We start from the raw sequence: 25935 nt of genomic DNA on the forward strand, positions 1-25935 counted from the left end.
AAAATCTGAGGACACAAGGGCCAAATGTTTCTATAACATGGTTAACAAGAAACGTGCAAACTTCATCTATTTTTCAATTCTAATGACTGTAATTTGATAAATAATATGTTGCCAAAATGGACGCATAAGATGCAGTCACTTGCGAATTGCGATTAATCCAATTTGTAAACGTAATTTCACCTACTTTATGGTAATTGGAAGACAAAATTTACCATCAACTCATCTTTTAACCTTTTATTGTTCCATGCAAAAACGACAAAATGTTACTAAAAACAGTCTAGCTATTTTATTCATATACTCAAATAATAATGATTTTCTAGCAAGTGATATTTTTTAAAGATGTCTCAATCTCACACACACACAACACACACACACAAACTTAAGTTTACACCAACTAATCATGCTATCTAATTTGAATTGTTTATTTTATTTTTGACATTCATTCGAGTTTCTGGTAAAATACTCTTTTCACAACTTCTGAGTTGTTAGAAAGTTATCTTTTGAATATTAATTATGATTTATTTTAATAGATGTATGAGAATAAATTAATCAGAATCCAAAAAAAAAAAAGACGAAAAATTTAATGTTCTAGGAATCTTTTTAATTGGGTGTGAGCGAACGGCTGGGAAAGAGAAAAATAGTGGGGACTGCAGCAATTTTTGGAATGTTCTCTTTGGTCATTTCATTCAAGTTTAAGTTTGAGTTAGAAGCTAAAAATAGAATGACTGCAGATCTGTTACACCTTGCGTATGCGCGGGAGCACACACATACATATCAAATGGATCCATTATCATAGATATTATTTTGTGCGAACAGCACGGCTTGATAAATATGAAGGTAATCTAGCAACTTATTTACCTTTACAAGGTTTGGCCAACTCATGCACTGCCTGCAGCATGACAACTTATTTACCTTTACAAGGTTTGGACTCGAGGTTATCATTTAATTAGTGCAGAACCAATGGGGGATGTAAGAGAGCATTTCATTTCCACAGATAAAGTTTTGACAACACCACGACATGGGTCTCCTCCAAATACCGCATTTGATACGCCAATGGAACAACTCTGTTCTCCCAAACAAGCCTGGAAAGAATAAGGAAAAGAATGGCTTAAAGCATGAAGGGCAGCTGTAGACTTGACCATGAGAGGTAACAATCTTGTTTAGAAGGTAAACAAATAAGCTGACTCTGAAAATCACGTGTCTTCAAGGAGTCCGTATTTTTTTTTTCCCATAGGAAAGACTAATATCAAACTTTAGGAAGGTACATTCTTAGAATAAAACTACGTGCCTGTTTCCCTTCCAATTAATTTTTTTTAAAGAGAAAATTGAGATGCTGTTTGAAAGATAAGTCTTCAAAATTTGTTTATGTTCACAATTATCCATTTAGCACATGAACAGATGGCAAAAAAGAGAAAATGGAGAAAAATTAGTTTTGAAAATTATGTAACATAAATTCGAGATGCATCGAGAATAATTTGATTTGGAGAAAATTTCTCACTCATAAAAAAACCAAATGATGCCTTACTTCTATGGTTAATATTTTTATCAGTCACATTGGTTATTCCACCAAGATATGAAGAAAATTCTTCCCACAATCCCACCAAGTGTCGAGTGACATTCAGCAAGTTGTTCAGTTGGGTAACGGTCCTGTAACTACAAACTTTAGTTTATCGAAGAGTAATACTTACCTGAGACACAACCGAGAATGAATTTGGTGCATGACAGTCACCTCTTGAAAATTTCTGGCAGCTGCCTTGTGGTGTTCCATAACTTGCAAACTCGATAGAGGAGATTTTTCTCCCAGAATCACATTTTAAGTGCATTTCAGGTACCGCAGAATGAAGTGAAATTGTTCCATTACTGATCTTTGGATGTGACCACACCTTTAGAGGAGGATAATGATCCTCCGATATTTTAGCACAAATGGTTTCTGTGAAATGTGATTTGATAGAAAGCTTAAATGGGTTCTTTTCTGTCTCCTCAAAGACGACAAGTAAATTGTCTGATGCCCGCAGCCATGATCTTGGTATATGGTACCTGTACATGTATGAGGATTTGAGATCCCCCAAAATTGAATTAATGTCCATTTCAAGTTATTGGATAAAACTTGGGAACAAAGAATCAGTTAATGAATAAGTTTGTCTTGAAGAATACCAAGATTGAGTAGGATCCCCACAGTTTGTTACACACTTATCGGAATCATAGGTTCCTCGATAATCACAAGTTTGGCATCCATCCTTGGGGGCATTTAAAGTCCAATATCTTCCTATGTGGTGACCATTGACCCACACTTGACCCTTTCCCATGCTACTCAAATCAAGAGCAACAGGATCTACCCCAGAAGGGGTATCAAAATGCGTCTGGATGATGAAAAATAAACAGACAAAAAAAATGAGTGACAAGAATCTTAAAAATAGATGTTTGTAGGATAGGTCAAAGTATATACCCCAAGGAGAAGAAATTTTTTCAAAGGAAACCACTATGGACAATTATCAAAATTCCGAGATACTATCATTCTGAGATTAAAAAAAATGTCTCCATTCGACGAGAACAGAAAGAGATTGTTTTGCTTGACATGAAAGGGGTAGACAATTCGAATTCGTCAATTATCTTCTCAATATGCTTTATTGTTCAACAATTAAAGGGCTGAATTTGATACATCATCTGATCCAACATCAATACGGAAGATAGAGAGAGAACCACCATCATCTTCAGATTCTCTATACTTGGTGAGTGGCTGTTAGTTGTAATAGTTGATATTGGCACCCAAAAATGCTTTTTAAAAAGGTTAAATGATAAATAAAGAAATTAATGACAGCTCAACCAGACACCTGATTAAATCTCAAATGGCACATGATTAGATTATAAGTTTATGTCCAAATATTGAGATCCGTATTTTCATCTTCTGATTGATAGACGAGAGGAGGAGAGAGGGGTGTTTCAAAGATGGAATTTCGTTGAGTAAAGAGTCGAATGCCCACACAACAGTCTCTCGAAAGAGATGTTTCACTTCAAATTTCGAGTTGATAGGGTCTGATTCTTCACCTACCAGACCCAAGAATGCATGAACAATATTAATTTCTATGCCCAATGACATTTCAGTCAATTAGTTGAGATAACAGGAAGCTGAGATTCTGTAACGTCGAGATCCTTGTTTTTCATTCAAATAGTATCAACCACAAATTTACCTGAGCTTACAAGTTAAAAAGTTCTTCGAGGCATAGATTCAGAATTTTCAGATAGTATAATTTGGTGTGCCGCTAATTTAAAATTTGTTTTTCAAAAAATCACTTGAAAATGTAAGAAATGAAAAAGTTTGCTCTTGCATTGGTACCTTGTACCAAGAAAATCTGGTTGGAGTTACATCATGAGGTAATTCAGTCCATTCCACGCTTTCATTTTTATCACTTGCGTAGATTTTCAAAAACTCGCCCTTAAGCCCTACCTGCAGTTAGATTGAAGCATGCTAGTAAGTTTATTTTTTTTTCTGCTTTTGTTTGGATTATGAAAGGTATAATAAGAACATCCTCTTACAAACTGCAACGACAAAGGTCCTAATATAAGGCGCACGTTACCTACAACACCGTAGTGCATAATTCATCTTAAATTCTACCATTAGTTTGTGTCAGTGATGAGTTGCATTTGTTGGATTTAAGGTTCAGTTTCTCAAACTGTCCATCCCCCATGAGACCCTTATTGTGACTCCTAAAATTTTATTCATGTCCACTATTCCTCGTCAGGATACATGGCCAAAAGAGATCATCCTATCATTGAATTCTGTTAAAGAAAAGACGATTTTCTAATGAAGTTGAACGAATTTGATTCAGTGAAACAAACCCACAAAATACAAGTTTCAAATAAGATCTATAATGTTCTAGAAATAACTGAATCCTTGCAGCCCAACATTTTGAAAAGAAGTCACAAAGATTAAGAGGCATTTTGACCAACATATGTTCAATTTGGTAGGAGCTGAAAACTAGAACCAATGCTTGACTCCCTTGAATTTTGAGCAAAAAACTCCAATCTCCACAATCCCAGCTGTATTTTTCTTGAAACTCCAGTAAAACTGAAAACTCAAAAATTGCCTCTTGGCAATTCTTCAGTGAAAAATATCAGCAATCTATTCCTAAATTGAAATAAATCATGCTAACAACATCACCATTATTTTCAGCATCTCTTGCTAGAGAAACAGCTGGCTTATAACGACGATTTTTTGAAGCGAGCTTAGATTGTTTTTGTCCCAAATCAACAAGTAACTTCCTAAGGCAGATTTCTAGCATCACTGTTTTTACCGATAGCTGGACATTTTACTTCTCACAATTTTGTGAAACAAATCTACAGTTGAAGGAAAGACATAAATCAGAGGTATTTTTCATGTCAACAACTGATCTAACCCAATCACTATTTCCACTTTATTGTGGGTTAAACAAAATACAAGTCAGTTGATTCCTTCAAGTCACTATGGTCTAGTGCAGTTATATATAAACTACCAGCCAAGCTTCTGTAAACTTCAGAATATGCCTTTTCAGAAACTAAATCTCTCAAGCATATTTCTTCCATGAAATGAAAATCCTAGCAGAACATAGACAGGCCTCCATATCCAAGAAAACTTCATCTCCTCGTAGTCTAACATCTCAAATACAAGCTACATTCTTTCCAGAAAGGGTTAAGGGTTTTGCACCTATGACAAACAAATCATAAACATATAATGTAATTATTCTTGGAGCTTGCTGGAGTCTGAATCCTTTTTCCTACTTTAATAATTGTTTGTCAATGAAACGGTAATATATTTGTTTTGACAATAACAAACTAATTTATTTTATTATCAACATGTTTAATTAAATGTGTAAGTTACGCAATTATGCTTTAAACCTTTAAGACCAGCACATAGGAATCCTTTTATAGAGATAATTGACAGAGAGAACTCAAGGCTGCATCTTAATTAAAGGAAGTTGAATGTGTCTCAGCCAAGAGCAGAACAGAGCTCATAGAAAATAAGCCTTCCTTCTGGGACAAAAGTCTTGGCCACTAGAGCTGTCAATCAGCTGAGATCACAAGCAAACATTTGGAAAAAAAACAAGACAGCTTTCCCAATGATTTTTTTTTAAATCTTAATCTAAACGGCTAGAAAGAATATATTGGATCATCATTAGAACCTAGAAATGAGCGTCAATAAAGAAGAGAGACGATCTTACAATACCAAAACCCTTCACTTCATAATTCAGATTTAAAAAATTTCTTCAGAGTTCAATCAATTGAAGATCCAATCTCTCACGTATATCAATTGAAGACCCAATCACTCACGTATAAAAAATGAACATATTAGGTTAGTTGAGTGATGTCTTTGTACATAGATATGAAAGTTGATGTATGAATCTGAGGATAAAACTTTTTATCAAAATCTTCTAAATGGCCATAAATCTTCTTTTGATGTACAGTACTATCAGTATTGCACACAATCCTTCGTTTGCACGATTCTTTCATCTTCATATTGATCTCTCTTTGGAACCTTGAAACTACTCCTGACGAAACTAATTTTTTCATCTTCATATTGGTCTAATGATGATGAATTCGTTCAAATTATGCTGGAGATCACCGGCTTTAAGAAAGTTAATCTTGTTTGCTAACAAAGAAACGAACTTCTCAGGACAAGATGAGACGCATCAGATGATTCAAACAAATTGATGATGACATAAAAAGATAAGGAGAAGTAGTATGCTGTGGTTTCTTAAAACTGGTCCCCTATAATTTTTAGTGAAGTTTGTGTGAACTTGATTTCATTGAAATAATCCCTCAAAATACGAACTTAAAGAAGATCAGTCAACTCCTGCCGTAGGCTAACCCAATATGAGCCTCATCTCATGCTCATCCCTACACTCCTAAACCTTGAAAAGGCATAATATAGAACCAAGACGTTGTCTAAGACAAATAGAATCTTAAGTTTTGCAGGAGTTAAAATCTATCCCTGTCATTTTGACTTTGCTGAATTTTGAGCAGATAAGCACAATTTTTTGTGCTTTTAATTACACGAATGCTGCATGCAGCATAAATCAAGGAGTAAAATGTAGTACCTGATAGATCCACATTGATTCTGTAAGATTAAGATCTCCATTTTTACACCCTGTAAGCTTTATTTGGCCCCTAAACCCTGCTCCGTCCTTCTCAAGAAAGGCGCCATAATTCTGAAGCAAGAAGATGAGTGTCGTTTGATTTAAAATTGGATCTTTCATTAAGAAAATGATCATCAAGCATCTGATAGAACCATTCATACAATTTGACAACTATTAGTCAGTATTAAAGAGATAAAACTTGAATAAACATTTGTGGTATTATGATTGGGTATAAATTATTTTCCAGGAGTATTTCTATCATCAATTTTTAGCGATATATGCAGTTAGTAGATGGTACACGATAACCATTTTCGTTCCATCAAGTTAACATTAAAGCTTAAACTGTTACATAAAATCACAATTAACCTCAGAAAAGGTGGGCTATCAAAAAATTACCTGCAACCCCACGGTTAGAGATAACAATGTTATATCATTGTATCCTTGAACAAGGTCAACAGGATGATCAACCTTTTTCCATTTACCTTTTGCACTAGCTTTGATTTAGGAAAAAAAACCAATAAATGGCAAGAAGGAAATGATGTTAAATGTTGAATTTAAACAGAGCCACCGAAAACAGGGAAAAAATATTCGAGATATAAATTTATAACGTATTTTCAAATCGACACAACAGCAACTGCAGTTTTTTCAAGAAAGATGAAATGACCTAACAGTACTTACTTTCATCGATATGTATATTTTAACAATGAATAAAAGAATATCATCCTAGATGCACAAGAAGCCATTCCTTTTAAGGTTGTAATAATAAGAACACAGCACTACTTTTTCAGGTTATAAATAACTAAAGATAATTTGAACTCATAATTTAACCTGAATGACAAGCCTATTTGTTCATCCTCTTATTTGTCTTGAGCCTTAAAAAGGTTCCTAAATGCAAACATCAAGCCCAAGATAAAGGCTTAGATTTTTCCACCATCTGTCAAAAACTACAGAGGCATATTAAGTAGGGCACTATCAGTAGAGTATTTCAGGCCATTTTAGTGATATGCAACACATCTTTTGTAATGCCCGAGATTTTGATTCTATTAATCTGAGATTATTGATTTTGAACTGATGTGATTATAGCCGGGCCATTCCGAGACCAGATTAGGCAAAACATATGAATTGTACAAGTTTTGGACAGAACTATTGGCGCCCGAGCGGTAGAAAGTGACCGCCCGAGCGCCAATGTTCAACAAAATATGCTTCGGACAGAAGATGTGGCGCCCGGGCGGTAGTTTTTGACCGTCCGAGCGCCAATGATTAATTGTGCGGACAGAACATTCCGCGCCCGGGCGGTAATTCTCGACCGCCCGAGCGCCGCCTGAAAATTGTGAAAAAGGATGACACGTATCATTAACATGCAACTGATATATATATATGTATCATTCCTTCAAATTCAGAAAGAAAGAAAGAAAAAGGAACGAGGAAAAGCTTCAGAAATCCTTACACCTTTATATTTCAATCCGTCCGTCTGATTTGTAATCCGACTTCAGTACCGTGTTCCTATAGATGAGAGCTTCAACTGGACGTAAGTTTTCTTATGTTTTGATACCGTTTGAAATTGTGATACTGCCAGAATCGGATATGATTCATATATGGTGTTTCTGATATGTTAGACATCGTATAATCGAAACCGGATTGAAGAACGGATACCGTGTAGAATTGTTATGAATTTCAGAGTTGATTTGACTGAGATGTGATATCAGATTTGTATCGTATTGATTATGAGTTGTGGGAATGGATATCTGATTGATTTGTATTGCTGGGTATATTGAGATTGTACAGTTATGCGGTTGAAACAGAATTTGATTCAGTTCTGATTATATCCAGTATTGATCTGAGTTGTATATTGATACGATACCCTCGATATTGTCATTGCCAGATTGAGTATTGACAGACATTGAATCCGAGACTTTGACAGAGTCAGATTGACAGAGAGAAAGGTATAAATCAATGTTGATTCGGGATTGCACAACTCGAGTTAGATTAACTGAAGTTTCCCAAAATCACATACTGAATGATTATTGCATTGATATTTGCAATTCTTGATATTGTTATGCTTAGTCTATTGATCTATGGCAAAGCATGAGTTAGAGTTGGGCAGATCCGCCTAGTCTTTGGCAGAATCGCCATGGCAGAGCCGCCAAGTCACTGGACTTTTGGATATATATCGATATACTAAGGAGAAGACCGACTCCTATTGCAGATCTTCGATATAGACAGCCAAAGTCTGGGACTAAGAACGTACCACCATCTAGCTGGGGTAAAATAGATTGGAGAACGTTGCGTTCTTATTCAGATCGGGATCCCTAGATTAGAAATGAGTCGAGTCTGAGATGATGAGTCTAGAGTTCGAGTTACAGTGTTATATCGATTCATGTCTTTCAGATTTGATACATGTTATTGATATCTGTTTCATGCTTTTATATATGTTTTATATGACTGCATGTTTACATTGTTTATACTGGGATTGTATTTCTCACCGAAGTTATCCGGCTGTTGTCTTGTTTGTATGTGTGCATAACAACAGGTGGGACATGATCAGGGTCACGAAGAGAATGAGAGATTCAAGATTAGCGTGGAGATCCGGACTTAGAGTAGATTGATTTTCAGTACTTGATATAGTGACTGAACTTTAGTTTAAGATAAATAAATGTTGTACAAGACTTGTACTTTTATATTGACATGTATATCAGATCAAGTACATTACGTTTTCGCATTTGTGTTTTAAAAAAAAAATTTAGACCCAAATTAATTAAATGATCCTAATAATGATTAAGAAGATGGATTAGGTTCGGGTCCCATATCTTTGTGGCATGGCATTGAAAGAAATAACTGGCATTCGAATTCAAAACACAAATGTGGTAATGTTGTTTCATTACATGCTTATAATGTTTTCAAGAATCAAATTTCAGCATTAAACGATATGTTATTGTGATCATACACAAATGGAAAAGAATCAAAAGCCGCTATGCATTCTTCAGCTTCCAGTGTTATGTTCTCATTTTCATAAACAACCAAATTCGCCAAAAAATTCCAATAGAGCAGTCGGCAACTGCATAATTAATTTCCCGATAATCGCATCAGAACATTGATGCAGTTAATGAATATGCACATGTCACAAGCACAACCTACACTCATTTAACTCCCGCATAGAGAGAGAGAAAGAGAGAGAGCACCTGTAAATTTTCGGTTGATAAATATATACACAAAATCCCGCATGCTGTCAATAGTAAGCCTTGGAGTTACTTGATTCTCTTCCCAAAATGAGATTTCTTCATCAGAAATATAAATTCTACATGGCATTAACACAATTGACGTCAGTATAAACTAACCATTAAAAGAATAAGATGGGAATGCATATACGAAAAACACTCTAGGACGTAGTAATACAGTTTGTGTAACCCGAAAAAAGTTGCACATTTATAGTTCTAGTGTAGCTCAATCAAGCTTTTTCTGAGCTGAAATCAAGCTGATTAGCACACCTTGTCTACTTTACAAAATAACATTTAACTTAGTCTCTCTCCTCTTTTGTTTTTGATATATGAACTAGTATGAATCAAGCCAAACCCCCTGCCACGACCATGGGATGTTTTTTTTTTTTTTTTACTTTTACAAAAAAAAGTGCAAGTTTGTTTTTTCCTTGAAATGAACAAGAGTTTCATGAATTAAACAAGTCTTAGCGAAAGCCAAACTTCTACAGCCCTATATATGGTCCTACTCTTCAGTATGCACCTGGTTGTATACCATAGATAATCGGTTTGGTCTTTCGTTACATTCAAATGCTCCAGAATGCCTGGGTATGTAAAATTTCTGTCACCCCAGACACCAATTGGCTCATTAACAGAACTCCAGGTTTCTGAGATGTAGGCAATGTGAAATGGTGTCATCAATGTCAAAGGCGCAATGTCAACTAAGTCAGGATTAACATCAAAGCCAAATGTCTTGATTGAAGTTTGTGCCCCAACCTGTTCAAATGTAAACAATTAAAAGCACAGTATTCCAATGAGTAACTGAAAATACAAGTTTTTAGCCTGACAACAGCTTTTAAAAAGTCGTAAAAGAACATGGCTCCAGCGAGGCTCGGCCAGTGTTCAATTTTGTGTGCTTTAAACTTAGGGATGTAAATCCCATTTGAATTGCAATTCCATGCAATAGTCATTCATATTTACACACAAACTAATTTATATTTGTTTGGTTGTGGTTTCAATTATTAAGAAAATATTTAATTTGGTGATATGCAACACAATTTTCTATGAATAAATAGATTCTAAAATTCTAAATTCTAGTGCATCTCGCCTTGAGACAAACTCCAAGGCACTAGTGTGCCTTCGAGTGTCTTACACCTGAGATAACTATATTCATCTAATATTATTACTTTAAAATGAATGCATTCATCAACAGATAAACCAAATAGAATAAAATCAGAAATAGGCATGTTAAACCAAATAGCATTCAATTCCTCATCCCTCAAATCCCGCTGAAAATGCAAATCCCAAGAAATAAAATAAGAAGGAAGAAGTGTTCGACTGAATAAAATGAGAAATAGGCATGTTATGACCAGAAAATATCCGAAATAACGTGTAAAGATCCTTGAAAGAAGAACCCCCCCCTTCCCCCCCCCCCCCCCCCCCACCATCCCCTCCAAAAACCTAATGTTTCTTGCTAGGTCCGCATCCCAACCATTATCATGTTAATCTTGTACGTATTTGCTCACTATAGCCTTCTTCCATAACGGCTATGTCTCAGAAGAAAATCTCCACCACCCTTCCTCAGACAAATGTTCCCAATACCCACACCCCTTACTTCTTTTGGTTTACAAACCTGTTCCCGCGCAACCAAGTGACAGTGTAGATCTCCATAGGATCCATCCCATAAAAATCCCTCATAATCTTCTCCATAATCTCCGCTATACCCCATGGAATCCTAAAAACAGACATGAAGTACATTGGAAAGCATTCAGCAATGCTGAGATCAAGGTCAATATGCCCCTTCTAAACATAAATGCTTTCTTCCAATTCGCTAGTTTCTTCAACATCTTAGACGGAACATATTCTCACAGAACACATTCTCAAAACGAGAATTTCAACGGATTTCTGCCTACATGAATCCCCAAATATATAATGAGAAAAGTTTCCCTCACACGTCTCTTCCTACTTGCAGACCCGGGATAACCTTCATTGACTTAGATGTATCGATCAATCTGCCCAACACATCTACTACCAACTTAAACAGGAATGGGGAAAGCAGATTACATTGCTTAAGACCTTTCTCACCCTTAAATTCACCCCTAGGCCTTCTATTAATAAGCATAGAGAATGACGCAGTCGAAACACACTCCAAAAAACTCAAATCCACATTGTCATAAGTTTTCTTAAGTCGACTTTAAAAACTCACTTTTTTTTTCTCAACTCCTCCATCAACTAATTAAATATGAGACAACGATCTAGATTTGTCTGTCATCGATAAAAGCACTTCGAGTTTTTGTTATTGTGATGGGTATTACTCTTTTCGATCTTAAAGACAATATTTTAGCAATAATCTTTTACAGACAAGACTTTCTATAACAGTACCCAAATAAGTTTGATGGATTTGAAGTCGTCTGATTTCAAATCTTCCTTTGAAGTTTCTAGTAACATTAATAAGATGTTATAATTTTTCTAACTAAAATAGTAATCATTCTTGTATGATCATTGTTATATTTCCTTACCACTTGAAATAACCACTTAGTATAAACTAAAACCATCCTCCCAACCACTAACAAAAAGATTACCAAGCTACATATATTTTTTCAAGCAGTTCACAAGCATCAGATAACAGATCCCCCACCACCCCTCACCTGAAATGGCGATATCAAGAACTAAATGAAACCATCACCCAAAATGTGAGGCAGCTAAGAAATGCATCTCATATTTAAAAGAAGTTGAAATTTTACATCATATGATAATGCTGAATTGCTGATATACCTTAGCAGTATTAAAAGCAATATTACTGCAGTCTGGCAATATGCTCACTGACCATGGAGGTAAAGTATAATTTTCATTCAAGAATTTCACTGTTACTGAAGAACGCTCGTCAATGTTTGAGAGAAATGCAGCGCACTTGGGGCCATATAAGGTTGATTGTTTCCCATGTCTCTGGCCATTATCACGATAAATGTGAGCCTGAAAATAGTGTCATAGAAACCTATATTAGTCTATGTAAACAACACACTATGAATGCATTATGCTCAGGATTCCTCCAATTATACACTTCAATAATTGGAAACAGAGAGTACACCGTAATCAGAGGATGTAAGAGGATAGCTGAAGATAGTGGCGATGTCATTATTGGATGTTTTAGGGAAAAAAAAAATTGTCCATGCAACTTTGTACCTATTATATAGTTACCACATATATTTTAGGTTGGCGTACAATTTAAATTTCATACAGTTGATGTATCCTTGAATGTGTTTTTTAACTTATTAGACAACTAAATTATTGTTTTGACTATGGTGGCCGTAACCGAAAATGGATGTTATGCGGAAATGTGTTTCCGGGAATTATTAACAGATGATGGCATGTTGAGAAGCAGCAGAAATAGGCAGACCGCGTCAAGATGAAAACTTGACATTTTTTAATTGCATTTTAATTTGAGTGATAAAATAGAACCCCAAAAATGTACCACTGAATGGCAGCCATTTACTAGAAGTTTTTAGAATGACCTTAGAGGGTATGACAAAACGACAAATGACATAAAATGGAACCTTAAGTACTTTGTAACTAAAAGTAAAAATTTCAAGCAAATTAAGTGATAGTTTGGAGTGATTTGAAAGCTAAATGATTGTGGGTATTAGAAATTGATACAATTTTAAACATCGTACGGACCTCTTGCTTTGGTCCCAACTTGATATACTGAGGTGAGTGAACAGCAACAAGAGCAGGCTCGCAAAGCTTTAGTGCAGCATGCAGATCTTTTAGATGTCCCCATTTAGGCTGGCTGAGAAGGCCTGAACAAGTAACATACTTTAAGCTTTTAACACCAAAAAAAAGAAAACAAAAGAAAAAGACATGCATATAAACCTCTTGGAAACTAATTCTTGGTGGGATGAGGATAACTATCAAAAGTTTAAAGTTTGGAAATGTAAAACTTACCGTATTCATCAAGTGGTGCATCATAATCATAACTAGTGATATAATTTGGGCCTCCTGCAGTTCGGCCAAAATTTGTTCCACCAAAGTACTGCAGCCACAAAACAGGAAAATTGTTTCTTGCTGTCATCTGCTTATACTGTGAATTGAAAATAATCTAGCCAGATATAAATTATAATGATTGATGAGAAAAGGAAGCGCAAGGATGGGGAAACAACAAACTTCAAATGAGCTATTCAACAAGATGACAACCATAGAAAGTTCAACTGTATGAGTTTCAACTAATTTAACAACCAAGCTTAATGGCTGTTGCCGCTTATATATGGATACATGTGGGTATATGGAACCAAACAATGGCTTCTAGACACAGTCGGCATCTAACATACCATATAATAGTTTTGAAAGCTTCCCCCACGTTGGAAAAACCGAGCAACAGCAAATGCAACATCTTCAACAGGGCGATGAGGGAGTCGATCACCCCAACTTGTATACCTTGAGAACAGAAATTAATAGCTTTCAACACAAATAATGTTCAAGCTAATGATTTGAGGATGAACCTTTTGTATTAGTAATTCCACAAACAGAGAGACTCCTGTATTCAGGTTTATTACACTTTTCAAGGTTTGGTGCTTTATTAGAAGAGAACACAAACTCTTATGGGGTGGTTTATTGCGAATTTGAGTCTTGTAAAGAAAATATCTCGGTCTTGCAGTAAAAATGGTATTTTCCAAATAAGTGCCTTATAAATACAAGATTCCTTCCAAACTCCACGGCTAAAGATAAAATAGTTCTCCTAACACTTGAACTTATCCCATGTTTATAAAACACGTGGATATTGACAATGATCTTTTATTTGAAAAGTAAACAAATAGATAAGTACTAAAGCAGACATACAAAATCACGTGAACTAGAGTACCAAAGCCAAAGACAAAACATTGGAATCATGCATCATCCTTAGATCTTTCGATAAAGAATGACTGTTATTACAGATGCAACCTGACTCGGCGGGATCAAATACAGATTTGGCGGGATCTGACTTCAGATACTGTACGTTTCTTTTGGGGCAACCTAGTAGCTTGGAGAAGCAAGAAGCAAAATGTTGTGACTAGAAATAGTGCCAAAGTTGAATTGAGGTCATGGCTAATGGAGTTTGTAAGATATTGTGGCTGAAGTTGGTACTTGAAGAGTCGAAATTATAACTGGAAACTCCAATGAAATTGTTGCAGTATTGCAAATAATCTTGTTCAATGCGATTGTATGAAATATATTGACGTTGACAGACATTTTATCAAAGAAAAGTTAGGGAATGGAGTCATCTATATGCCATTTGTCACTTTTGGACAACAAGTTGTTGATGTGCTCACAAAAGGTGTTCTCATACCAAGATTGGATGGCTTCACTTGCAAGTTGGGTGTGATAGATGTTCATGCACCATCTTGAAGGGAGTATAGAGAAATAAGAAATATTGTAGTCAAATAAGAAATATAGATATTTTGTGAATTTTTTAATTTCATGAAAAAATTTATTTCCCTAATTAAGAAAGGTTAGTATGTGCATTGTACCCTAATTATTTCTAGAGTTGAAAATAATAAAAAGTCAATAGTTGTTCCTGCTCCTGCTCTACATTTTCTCACCATTTTTATTATTAAAAAAATCAACACTATTCTACAGCTTTTTGGAAGCAGAAGACAGTTGGAATTTCACTCCTATTTTGTGGAAATAAATTAGTTATAACCTGTATTTTTTCTTACTGTATTTCAAAATTATTGTATAAAAATTCCAGGGATTAACAAAAACTATTGGAACAAAGGTAACATATATTATACATCGACATTCAATAAAACACAATGAAAAGAAATTTCTTAAAGATATTTGATTGGTAATAGACCTATTTCAGCCATTGTTAAATTAATCGTGTCCAACTTCGATCATTTTGAATTGTCTTTTACTCTTTTAACAGTTAACAAAATAATAAGAGCTAAATAAAGTTGGATATCGTCTTCGCCGTGTGCCATATATATTATTCAAACATATTATATTATTTTCCAGAATAATTGCATAAGTAGAGGCTATTATACCATCCAACCCAATTCTCCGTCCAAAAGGTTGGTTTCTTTTTGGAGTTGGGCTTGTAGCCATCACAATAGTATCCATTGCAGGTATCAATCTGATACAGGAAATAAAATACAGACATTTAAGTACAAAGAATGATCCAAATCACAGAATGAGATAAATTTACAGTTAATCATCCTATAAAGGCCAACTGCTATCTGGTGGATCACATTTAATTCTGTCTAATGAAAACCAAATCAAAGGTCAGTTAAACACAATTGAGCACAAATAGAAAATATTACAATGTATTCTGGAGCATCAACTTGCTTACACATAACCCATGGAACTCCAGCATCAAGTCCCACTGCCATTTTGGCAGCCCATGTCATATAGTCTTTTCCTTTAGGACCATAAGAGCTTTCCATGTTTCCATATTCGTTTTCAATCTGCATTCACAGAAACAAAGGTATCACTGTTAAAGGCTTCAATTTTTTTTTTAAATGATTAAACATGTAAAAGTTTTACTGTCTATATTTGAATGTACAAAAAGTTTTTTTTTTTACCTGCAACATAATTATTGGACCACCTTGCCAAGAGAAAAGTGACTCCCCTCTCATCAAATCCACTATTCTTTTGACAAATCTCTGCATTTCTTCCTGGAACATGTTCGCAAAAGCATTGATTTCACTACCCAGTACAATTATTCACATACAAATGAAATGCAAAATTAGACAGAACAGCAGCCAGTAAAAGTAACATTTGATACAAGCAAAAGTTTAAAAAAAACGAGATGGTGGTAATACAATTCATGGGGAGAAAAAAATAGGTACAATAATGTCCACTAGCCAAAAAGTTTCTAAATAAAAAGCTGTGGCATCAAATTCTAAATCAACCAAGGCATTCATTCTCATGTGAAATGGCATTTGTTGGAAGATAATCAAATCTATCAGAAACAAATTAATTTAATGCATTCCTATTTAATTATGTTCTCCTACGTAAAAATTAAACCTTTCATCATCTATGCGCAAAAGAAAATATCAATGTTATGACTTCTCCCAAATTCTCCACTCTCTACATGGTAGTAAACTATTAGAGCCATAAAGCTTCTATATCGATAAAACAAAAGGGTGTCGGGTGTTGGAAGCAATACACTGCCACTTGCTGCTTGCTTTGAATCACAGTGATGGCAGCCAAAATAGAAATTGAACATAGCCAACAATTTAATTGAAAACTAACGTTTAGAAGACAAAAAACATTAAATAAGTCAAAAATAAAATTTGATTTGTTGTTAAGTTCAACTTGATATATTTCTTGGTAAATGGATTTCATTCATACTCCACTTGAACACCAACTAACATGGTCACTTTATAAACTTCTAGTTGTTCCATAATCTTCTTCGATATCGTCCACCCAAAAGTATTCAACATCACAAATACCAATGTTAGAAAAGAAATGAAAAAATTGAATGATAATTGTAACTTGGATGCAGATCCATCAAATATAAATATTTTTGACTCGGAGAATTTGGGATTGTTCACCTTTGTTGAAGGAAGAAGAATGAGTACTCTATAATATCTTTTGGTGATATTGAAGGCTAAAAATGGGATATGATTGTTTGAATCCATGGCATTAGAAAATTATTGAAAAAAATCGCCTAGGGATGATAACCGGACAGCACCAAAGTGACAAGACAGAAGATGGATGCCATTATATACTATACTTGGACTGGCAGTTCATTGGCAAAGTGATTGCCAGAGAAACTCAACATTAGTACATTTTCTTGTAGGAAACTTCTTATTGCCTAAAAATGCTACAATAAATCTATTATTTTCAACCATAAAGACTATTATTAGAATCTATTTTTAAAATGGACTGGTCAAACTTTGCACAGAATTCTCTTCCATACTGATCTGCTAGTTTCTTCTAACTTTTCATGCCCAAGCCAATAATAAAAGGGGAAAATGCCTAACCCAGCTTTGCCGAACATGTACGACAATATATTATTTAGGAAGGAAGAAAACTCGAACTACTGCAGTACCTTAAAGGGTATGTTGTCAGTACGAAAGTCAATCCCAGGAATATCGCGAAGCCAGACCGGAAAGCCCCTACAAATATATAAATACACATAATTCAGATCGATATGGTGAAGTCGTACATATATATAAAGAATAATATTAATGAATAAAAAAGGGAAAAGAAGTAAGCACCTTCAGATCACAAGTTTATCTAACTTATCCAGGTGATGGCATAATAACAGTAGCATCATGAATGGAAGCTATAAAAAAAGGTACTGCCAAGGCAAGAATATCATCTCTAAAATCCTTTATATACAACAAAACCTAATTATTTCTTCAGCTTCATTTAAAGGTGAAAAGTGACACTATTTAGGATGTGGCACATTTAGCCATAGATAATAACAACAATCAAATCCCACTAAGTGGGGCAGGCTATATAGATCTTTCTACGTCCTTGTGCTCTATCCACTGCTAAATCTCATCTATATTTAAATGAATTTTATCTTGTTTTGTCATTGTTAACCAAATCTTTTTTGGTTTCAATTTTTCTCGGTTAATATGTGTATTTGTCATGGTCTCGCATCGCCTAACTAGGGAATTTGTTGGTCGCCTAAGTACATGTCAACTGCCATCTTAATCGCATCTCACGAAGTTTCTCTTCAATGAACGTAACCCCAACTTTACCTTTAATTTTCTCATTTCTTATCTTGTTCATCCTCATATCTTTGCACATCCACCTTAGCATCCTCATCTCAACGACTCGTCATTTTCTCGTGCACTTGGTCCATAGATTAGCTCGTGAAGCTGGTTAATTCTTTTATTGTAGAAAACAAGTATTATCAGTGGACTTCTGCCGTAGAAGAAATGGTGACTAACGGGATTAGATTAACCTTTAACAACTAAAATTTTCCTTCATCTTTAATTCTTATATTGGTTATTTTATGTTTAAATTGCTTAGAACTAAAGCAATTTTCATAGCCCTCGACACTAAGACTCGAGGCAACAAGCATTTCTCGAAGAGTCGAAGAGAGCATTAGAAATCAAACTTATTGCAACTTACCGTCTTCCAAATCATGTTGCTTCAAATCACAAATTTTTTTTTATTGTTTTCATCGAGTTCTATTTTTCTTCTAGACTCTTTGACGACCTTCTATACATGTATAAGTGATATGTGAGTGGTTGTTTTAATCGAGATACACCGACTTATTTTTTCAAGATGAGTCGATTGGGCAACATATGATCAACAGAGTATCCATATTTTAGCAAATTCATTTTCTGGCACATCTTACATTCAATTAGGCTTTAATAAATAGCTTTACAATTAATTTTAAAATCTTCAAAAAGATTCTCAGAATAACAAGAAAGTTACTAGACCTAGTTTTGTTCCTAAATATAACACGATGCAGAATATAGACATATTTTCTTAGAAAAGAGGGACACATCATTCGAATGTTGAATCAACTAACAGAAAAATTTTAACGAAGGCATTTGCAAGCAAGCATGAAAACTGATTGATCACTGTGCAACACCACATGAAAAATTAGTTATTATGTACATTACTTGTCCCGAAAAACCGAAAAGTTATCGTACATGAAAACTTCAATTATGGAAGTTTGGAAGTACAAAAATCCATGCTCTATCATATCAATGAAGTATAAAGAGAAGTCACAATAGCATCAGCGAGAAAAAGAGAATCGAACCCGAAATTCCACTCTGCACAAACATAAGGGCCTATGCGAAGAAATAAATAAAGTCCACTGGAAGCCACTTGCTTCACGAACTTGACGATATCGTATCTTCCTTCAAAATTATACTAAAAAGATAAGCAAATTATTAGATAATAGTGAACAAAATACAATTTTGTAAAGGATTTAAGATTAGATGTACCTGTCCCTTCAATGGCTCGTGACCATTCCAAAATACATAAGTCTCTATAACATCCACTCCACCTTCCTTGCTCTTAGATATCAGATCAGGCCACATCTAACATCGTCATTTAAAATATCAGAGATGCACCAAATATTTAACAAGTGTAGAAAAAACCTTCAAGAGTTCATATATTTTCAGTAATTATCCTTCCATTCAATGATTAAGAATTGTTGAAAACAAAAAAATGTAGTCAACATGAGATTCTAACTGGCACTTTAGAATATTACTACCACTGCAAGGAAAACTTGGAAATATTGCACCCAAAAAATAAGGCCATAAAAAGTAAAAACGACTTGAAAAGGGTAGGAAATATCCTTCCTTTTGAATTCTCCTACTGGTCAACTTTTGAAACAAGTCGCTAAAATAATGTTTATTGGAATCCTAGAGCTTTGGAAGAATTCAGATTGGTTTGGGTGGTGCCGAGATCAATGCAATATTTTTTCGCTACGGATCTTGGACATCTTCTTGGCAAGAGGGGCAAAATTTTTTGGAGAGTGGTGGTTCATGACATATGTTGGTCCGTGTGGTTAGAGAGGAATAGAAGACTTTTTGACAACATTGAAGAGACTAGTGAAGAGTAGTGGAAAAAGATCAAGATTCAAATATCTACTGGGATTAAGTCTCATGTACATGTCTCAATCTCAGATTTATTGAGAGATTGGTCTTTTGTGTATTGTTGATATGATCAGATTCAGAGTCTTGTTTAGCTTTTTGTCGTGAGTGGATAACGAGTTCGTTTATTGTAATTAAAAGCCTTTAAGTATTTAATAAAATATTGTTTCTTATATATATAAAAAAAGAAATATTGGAATCCTAAATACTCGAAAGATAAGTCAACAAATACATCAGCATCCAATCGAACATCATGTGCGAAAGAAAAATAATTTGACGAACAGTTGATCGCCTAGTGCATAACCATTCAAAACTTTAATATTGACCAGAAATTAAAGAACATGGAAGATATTCACTCAAACAGGAACCATGACAATGAAGCTTATTTTAAGTGAGTATAGAGCCATTTCTCTGATCTTGTATATGTTTCTGGTGGTGAGAAACCATTATATCGAAAGTATACATAGCAAGTTACAAACAGTCATTATCTTTTCTTCAACTATTTTGAACTGAGAGCTCTCTTTCTCTGTGGTGAATGATTTACGAAGCTGAATAGCCATAAACACGGTCTAACGTTCGGGTGAAAACGAGAAGCACCTTTCATACAGTAATCTAGTCCAACAGATATTCCTAAAGCCTTGAGTTCAAGCTACAAAATTTAACCTTACTCCAAAAGTTTTGACAAAAATAGTGACCATGGCACCAAACGTAAAAGAAAAGAGAGAATTTAGATTTAGCACAATAAAAATCTTTCTTTGTTCAGAATCATAAAATTGATAATATAAAACTGTAGCATAAAATTGATAACATAAAACTGTAGCATAAAATTATGTTTCCTTCTATCAGCCACCCGACATGATCTGTTTTAACTCAGGCCCAAGTAAAAAATTACCTTTAAAGCTACGCACGTGAATTCATAGATGAAGACACATTAATACAAAGACACACAAAAGAATCACTGAGAAATGGACAAGTTAATTCTAAATTACGCCTTCTTCACATTATTGACTAGAAAATTTGCAACAAACAAGAATCGAGGAACCTTTAAAAAATTAACTTCTAGCAGAGTAAAGCAGTTCTTTTCATGATAAAAACCGAAAACAAAACTACTTCCTAATCACAAAAATTCTTTACTCCATGGTCTGCCACATGGATGCTACAGATTAAGATGCTTGAATTATTAAAAAAAAAAAGCATGGAAATGCATGCATAAAGTCATCTCTTGATCAATTACATATAATCATGGAAAAATATACGCATAAGACAGATGAGAACAAGATCAGCAAAGTTTAAGAGACAAATAGATATGCGCTAGAACAAAGAAAATCCATTGCTCCGAATTCGAATTCAAAAAACTTCTCTGAAATCCAAAAGTCAGCAGCAGAAAAACCCAGGACAGGCAGTCATCCGCAGGTAACAACTACAAAAGATGACATAACTAGTTGAGACGATTACTTCGGGAGTAGCTCTTGGATAGTGAATTCCGGCGGAAATTAGCATCCGTCGATTGCCATCAATTACCAACGCCCTACTGTCATAGCTCACGTTGAATGGCTCGAAATACCCACCAGCCACTGTCGATATTTGCACAACCAATCCCCAAAAAACCCACTGAAATCTGGTTCCCATAATTCGCAGTTGTCAAGAAGACTGCATGTGCTGCATAAACAATAAACAGTGACATAAACTCCTCCTCCTCTACATAAATCAAAGGAAATCCTCGGAGGTAAAAAATAAAAAATTTAAAAAAAAAAAAAAAAAAAAGTGCCAGTGGGTGGTACACTTCCCTTTTACGGCAGGTACAGATTTGTCTCCTGGCCCATTTTTATTTTTGGGCCGACATGTATTACTTATATGGGCTGATATGTGGTTGGATGCTGGCCTATTTTTACTTTTGGAGGCCCATATCATAATTTCACGCAGCCTTAAATGGCACGCTTGTTTTGTCTACGTAGTTATGCAGTATGCGAATAATCCATTGTTGTGTGGGAACAATTATTCTTTGTTAAATACTTGGGCTGATTCTAGTGAAGGTTCCAGTAAACCTGAGACAGTTGAACCTGGTACGGGTCATCTTCCTTCTAAAGATATCCCCAAGTGAGCCAATGTTCTACCAAATGGGTTGAATCAGTCCAAGAGAAGTCATACAGCAGCGGTGGTAGTTCGCATGAAACATAGAATCGGGCGTGTTAGCTTTGATTCTGATACTGATCAAGTTAAGGATATTTGCAGGAAAACTGCATGCATCCCTTCTCATTAGTCTCAAGTAACAGTTGGGATCCTCTAGCTAAGCGATAAGATGGAAGTAGTTTCTCTCAGGAGGTTCTTGAAAGCTACATGGTCATTATGGATGCAGTAGAGTCTGCAACTCAGAGACTAACTTATTGGGTAAGAGTTGCTTCTCGGTTTATTTCGAAGTTATATATCATAAGCTGAATCTAACTCCTCATAACTTACTACTTAACTATCCAACTAATTTCTAATTCATGACCAACTAAGTTCATTTAACTGATAGTTGATCTTGATACAGAGAATTGTTGGTTTTGATAATTCTTCGTGTTTTTCTGTTCAGCCGCTTGTAACATGATGATTCATTCAATTAGATGTTTAGGATGTGCTACATAGCTGAAAAGATTTGAGTTTTATTATTACTAGTGGTCATATTCAGATTTTCCTTAGTGGTACATGAAAAAAATAATTAATATTATATTCAATAATGTTTCAATTTTCAATATCATTAATTAATTTATTCTTAAAAAATAATAATATTCATAATTATTTCACATATATTTATTTAAATGTATTGATTTTGAAATAATATTAAACAAAATATATTAATATATTATATATGTAATTAAAGCAATAATTTATATATGTTTAGCACTAAATAGAGCTGTTGCAAATTAAATCAAAATTTGTTACTAAGTAATTTGGTCAACTATTTTATCAAATGAATTTATTTGAGTGTAGACCATATATGCTCAAGTAGATCCATAGAAAGTGACGACATTATCCTTGTCATTTTATATCACGCACTTGATGTATGAACTATGACGTGTGTTATATAATTAAGTATGACAATGGATGACCAGAAACTACTAAGCAATTCTACCAAACTTCTGATTTCGACAACATCTGTGCTTCAAATTAAATATATTGTTGAACAATGAGGAGTCTTGTACCATCTTGATAGCTATTCATGTCTCGAGGAGGTTACATGCTTCGCCGAACATTCATTCGGGTGTCGTTGGCGTTGTGTTATCAGCAGGATCTGGAAGGCTTTTCAGCACCTGCAGTTGGAAAATTTTTTATATTCTTATGGAAAATCTTGAAAATGGAAAGTAAAAGCAAAAGAAAGAACCATAGGCAATCAGTACAATGATGCACCTTATATAGGTACCAAGAGACATATGCATCTGTGGCGGCGTAGTTCAACTGTTCTTTTGATAAAACTTCAACTTCCCAATTCCCTAGTCTGATTTTGCTTGGCTTGGGAAGCTACAAGATTCGAACAATCCATGTTAGAATATCAGTCATCGCACACTCAGTCGCATCCAGACATGCCAATAGCGAAGAACCAGTTGTTGGGAGTGTCCACTGCTTGTTGAACATAAAAACCAACACCGGTGGAGGATGTTCAAGCCTAGTTTTGTCACCCAAAAAAATTCTGCACCCTCCCTCACCAGTGATGGCCCGATGATTCGGAACCCCGATCACCATCAAATTCAACGAAGATTACCATGCAGCCAATTAAAATTTTCCATATACACTACAGTTTGCAATAGATCTACATGTATGGAATTGAGTTGATTGAGTTAATAGACTAGAGTTTTACATTTTGGTATAAACAACAAATATATCACTAATTTCTGCGTGAAGCTTTCTCGGCTCAAAAGCCCAAGTGTTTGTACTAAACAGAAGTCCAACTATTGTCCGTATAGAAGTACTTTTTTAGTAATTTTGAAAAATACTAGTTGTATGTCAAAATTTGTGTTTGTAGTCACTATATCTAAATTTAGATAAGTATATGCTAATCAAAGATTCAAGTATTGTGAAACATGTAATTGAGTGTATCTAGGCTCCTTAGAATACCAAAGTATAAAGAAATAAAAAGTTTTCAAGATGGCAATGAAAATTCTCCAGAAGACTCGGTCAAGTACCTGTCTACAAATAAGATTTTCTGTTAACACGGACAGACTCCACTTTTTGGGATCTCCACCGAGCTTTTGATTTGCTAGGTCAGATAGATCTCTTAAAGAGGTGATTGATAAATTATAATCTTGCAAAACCTTAGCAGCATCATTTGCAATGCATACACCCACCTATGCATGTACCAAGCAGTTTATGGAGTTGAAATATTGTAAAGAACGTCTAAGATTTGGCTTATAAAACCAAGAGAATCCTCAAAGCATCACCTTTAGAGTGCTAGGGTCCTCAAGTAGATATTGCAAACTTTTAGGTATTCCGGAATGAATTATGTGTAAAACATGGCAAATATTATTATCCACACATATCTGCAAAACAGCAACCTTCCCAGGAGCAACACCTACAAAGATCGACAAATTTTCTTGTATTAGCAAAATCATATTCAAACTTCAATCTTGATTCTTTTAGGAAGTTAACTACACTTTGAAATAGAACCACTAATTTTAATTTAATTGGAAATTGTATTCAAAATAATTTTCTAATTGCTTTTCCTATTTTAGCTTGTAGGAAGGACCCTTGAATATCGAACTATAATACAATGGATTCATAAACTTCGGAGGTAATTATAATTGCTCAGTTATTCCAAGACAAATCGAATATTTGGAAAAGAAATTGAAGAATTTAACACTCTTCAATTAAAATCAACTGTTCTTTTATCTGCTAACGATCGTCTTTTGATTTATGAAGTTCAAAAACACATCAGGAAACAAACAGAACCATGATTTTGGACATCACACATATGACAAATATGATAACAAATGTGGTGTTTCCAAAAGTAATGATTACAGTGTGTGATCAGAACATAAGAGCGATATACAGGAATCAACACATTCAAATCACATTGGGAAAAAATAGACCATATATGTGTAATGTATTGATCTAAGTTAAAAAATCAAAATTTGTTGCATTATGCAACACTTATCTCCATAAGCATTTATCAATCACAGTTTTCATTTTATTCTCCTTTATATTTTTCGCAAATGAAGTTACCTCTTTTAAAAGTGGGTCTCCACTCAATATCCAGACCAAGGACACACTGATCCCCTTTTCTTTTATTTATATCCATGAACTTTAGAAGTTCCTCTGCAGCTCTTTCCACCTCCTCTATAGTTCTGCTATACACAATGCGGCCTCCAAACTTTATTTCTGAATAAAACAGTAAAACGTTCCAATTTCCAGGGTTAAAAAAATCTGATCACCAATTATCAATGTTCGTTTGCTTTCAACAAATGGCATAACGTAACAAAATGTAACGTCGATCTAACATAGAAAAGGAGAATGGTAAGAAAAGTAACAAGAAATGCTGCACACAGCGGTTCCACTTCCGAACCAAAAGGTACAACACTCCAAACACTTCAATCCACCAACACTAGCAAAACGAGTTGGCTTTGAAAAGCAAAATATTACGAAAAGGAAACTGCAGTCACCTCGGTAAGAATAACTCGCATCAACATAGGATCTATTTGTCGAGAAAGTAGAACAGGATAACGAAGAACTATTCTTTTGTCGTTGCCGAAAAGTGAAGAGAGTCTGGGGCAATCGACGTCGGGTTGTAGCTGGGGAATCGAAGGAAGCAAGGGCGGCGTCGGGACAACTGAAGCGGCGGCATTTCTTGATCGGAGAAGCAGAGATGGCGGCGGAAAAAGCGGCGTCAATGGCTTGGAGCTCATCATCGGTAAGTGGATAGGCCCAATCGGAATTCGAAACCGCTGTTTCGGTTTCCATTTTATAATGAGCTCTTTTCAAACCATTTGGGTCGTAAGTTGGTCGGAAAACAAATTCGCTTTTTGAAAATTTTCAAGTTAGCGTCTGGCCTCGGAACTTTTTAGACTCAATAATTAATTAATCTATATAATATTTATATTTGAAATTAAATTAAAA

General features: G+C 34.8%; 2 protein-coding genes across 3 annotated transcripts; both read right to left on the reverse strand.

Moving 5' to 3' along the window:
* Positions 1-648: 648 nt before the first annotated feature.
* LOC142518566 (beta-galactosidase 9) lies at positions 649-21581 on the reverse strand. Of its 2 annotated transcripts, XM_075621360.1 has the most exons (19): positions 21304-21580; positions 19195-19290; positions 19008-19120; positions 17331-17397; positions 15856-15948; positions 15595-15738; positions 15319-15407; positions 13627-13732; positions 13244-13331; positions 12977-13098; positions 12077-12274; positions 9846-10078; positions 9290-9405; positions 6507-6604; positions 6072-6182; positions 3335-3445; positions 2155-2360; positions 1689-2037; positions 649-1082 (listed from the first exon to the last, which is right to left on the reverse strand). In XM_075621360.1, the coding sequence occupies exons 1-19, from the start codon at positions 21475-21477 to the stop codon at positions 939-941; spliced, it is 2658 nt and encodes an 885-aa protein (XP_075477475.1). In that variant the 5' UTR covers positions 21478-21580; the 3' UTR covers positions 649-938. The 2 variants fall into 2 exon arrangements, with proteins under 2 accessions (XP_075477475.1, XP_075477476.1); XM_075621361.1 differs by lacking the exon at positions 3335-3445 and having other exon boundaries at positions 21304-21581.
* A 1257-nt stretch (positions 21582-22838) lies between these two features.
* Positions 22839-25919, reverse strand: LOC142517792 (3'-5' exonuclease). Its single transcript, XM_075620245.1, has 6 exons — positions 25482-25919; positions 25045-25200; positions 24264-24394; positions 24009-24170; positions 23236-23346; positions 22839-23138 (listed from the first exon to the last, which is right to left on the reverse strand). Exons 1-6 carry the CDS (start codon positions 25777-25779, stop codon positions 23082-23084), a joined length of 915 nt encoding a protein of 304 aa, XP_075476360.1. The 5' UTR covers positions 25780-25919; the 3' UTR covers positions 22839-23081.
* Positions 25920-25935: the final 16 nt, after the last annotated feature.

This window comes from Primulina tabacum, chromosome 11 (assembly GCF_025594145.1).
Source record: "Primulina tabacum isolate GXHZ01 chromosome 11, ASM2559414v2, whole genome shotgun sequence".
NCBI lineage: Eukaryota > Viridiplantae > Streptophyta > Magnoliopsida > Lamiales > Gesneriaceae > Primulina > Primulina tabacum.

What these genes read in the sequence shown, in the direction of transcription:
- LOC142518566 (XM_075621360.1), bottom strand. Translation starts at nt 21,477, where the DNA reads ATGGGAACCAGATTTCAGTGGGTTTTTTGGGGATTGGTTGTGCAAATA. An exon ending in CTGACAACATACCCTTTAAG is followed by an intron (nt 15,949 to 17,330) that starts GTACTGCAGTAG and finishes AACATGTTCCAG; the next exon opens with GAAGAAATGCAGAGATTTGT. An exon ending in TATCTATGGTATACAACCAG is followed by an intron (nt 9,406 to 9,845) that starts GTGCATACTGAA and finishes AATGCCATGTAG; the next exon opens with AATTTATATTTCTGATGAAG.
- LOC142517792 (XM_075620245.1), bottom strand. Translation starts at nt 25,779, where the DNA reads ATGGAAACCGAAACAGCGGTTTCGAATTCCGATTGGGCCTATCCACTT. An exon ending in GAGACCCACTTTTAAAAGAG is followed by an intron (nt 24,395 to 25,044) that starts GTAACTTCATTT and finishes CGATCTTTGTAG; the next exon opens with GTGTTGCTCCTGGGAAGGTT. An exon ending in AGGACCCTAGCACTCTAAAG is followed by an intron (nt 24,171 to 24,263) that starts GTGATGCTTTGA and finishes GTACATGCATAG; the next exon opens with GTGGGTGTATGCATTGCAAA.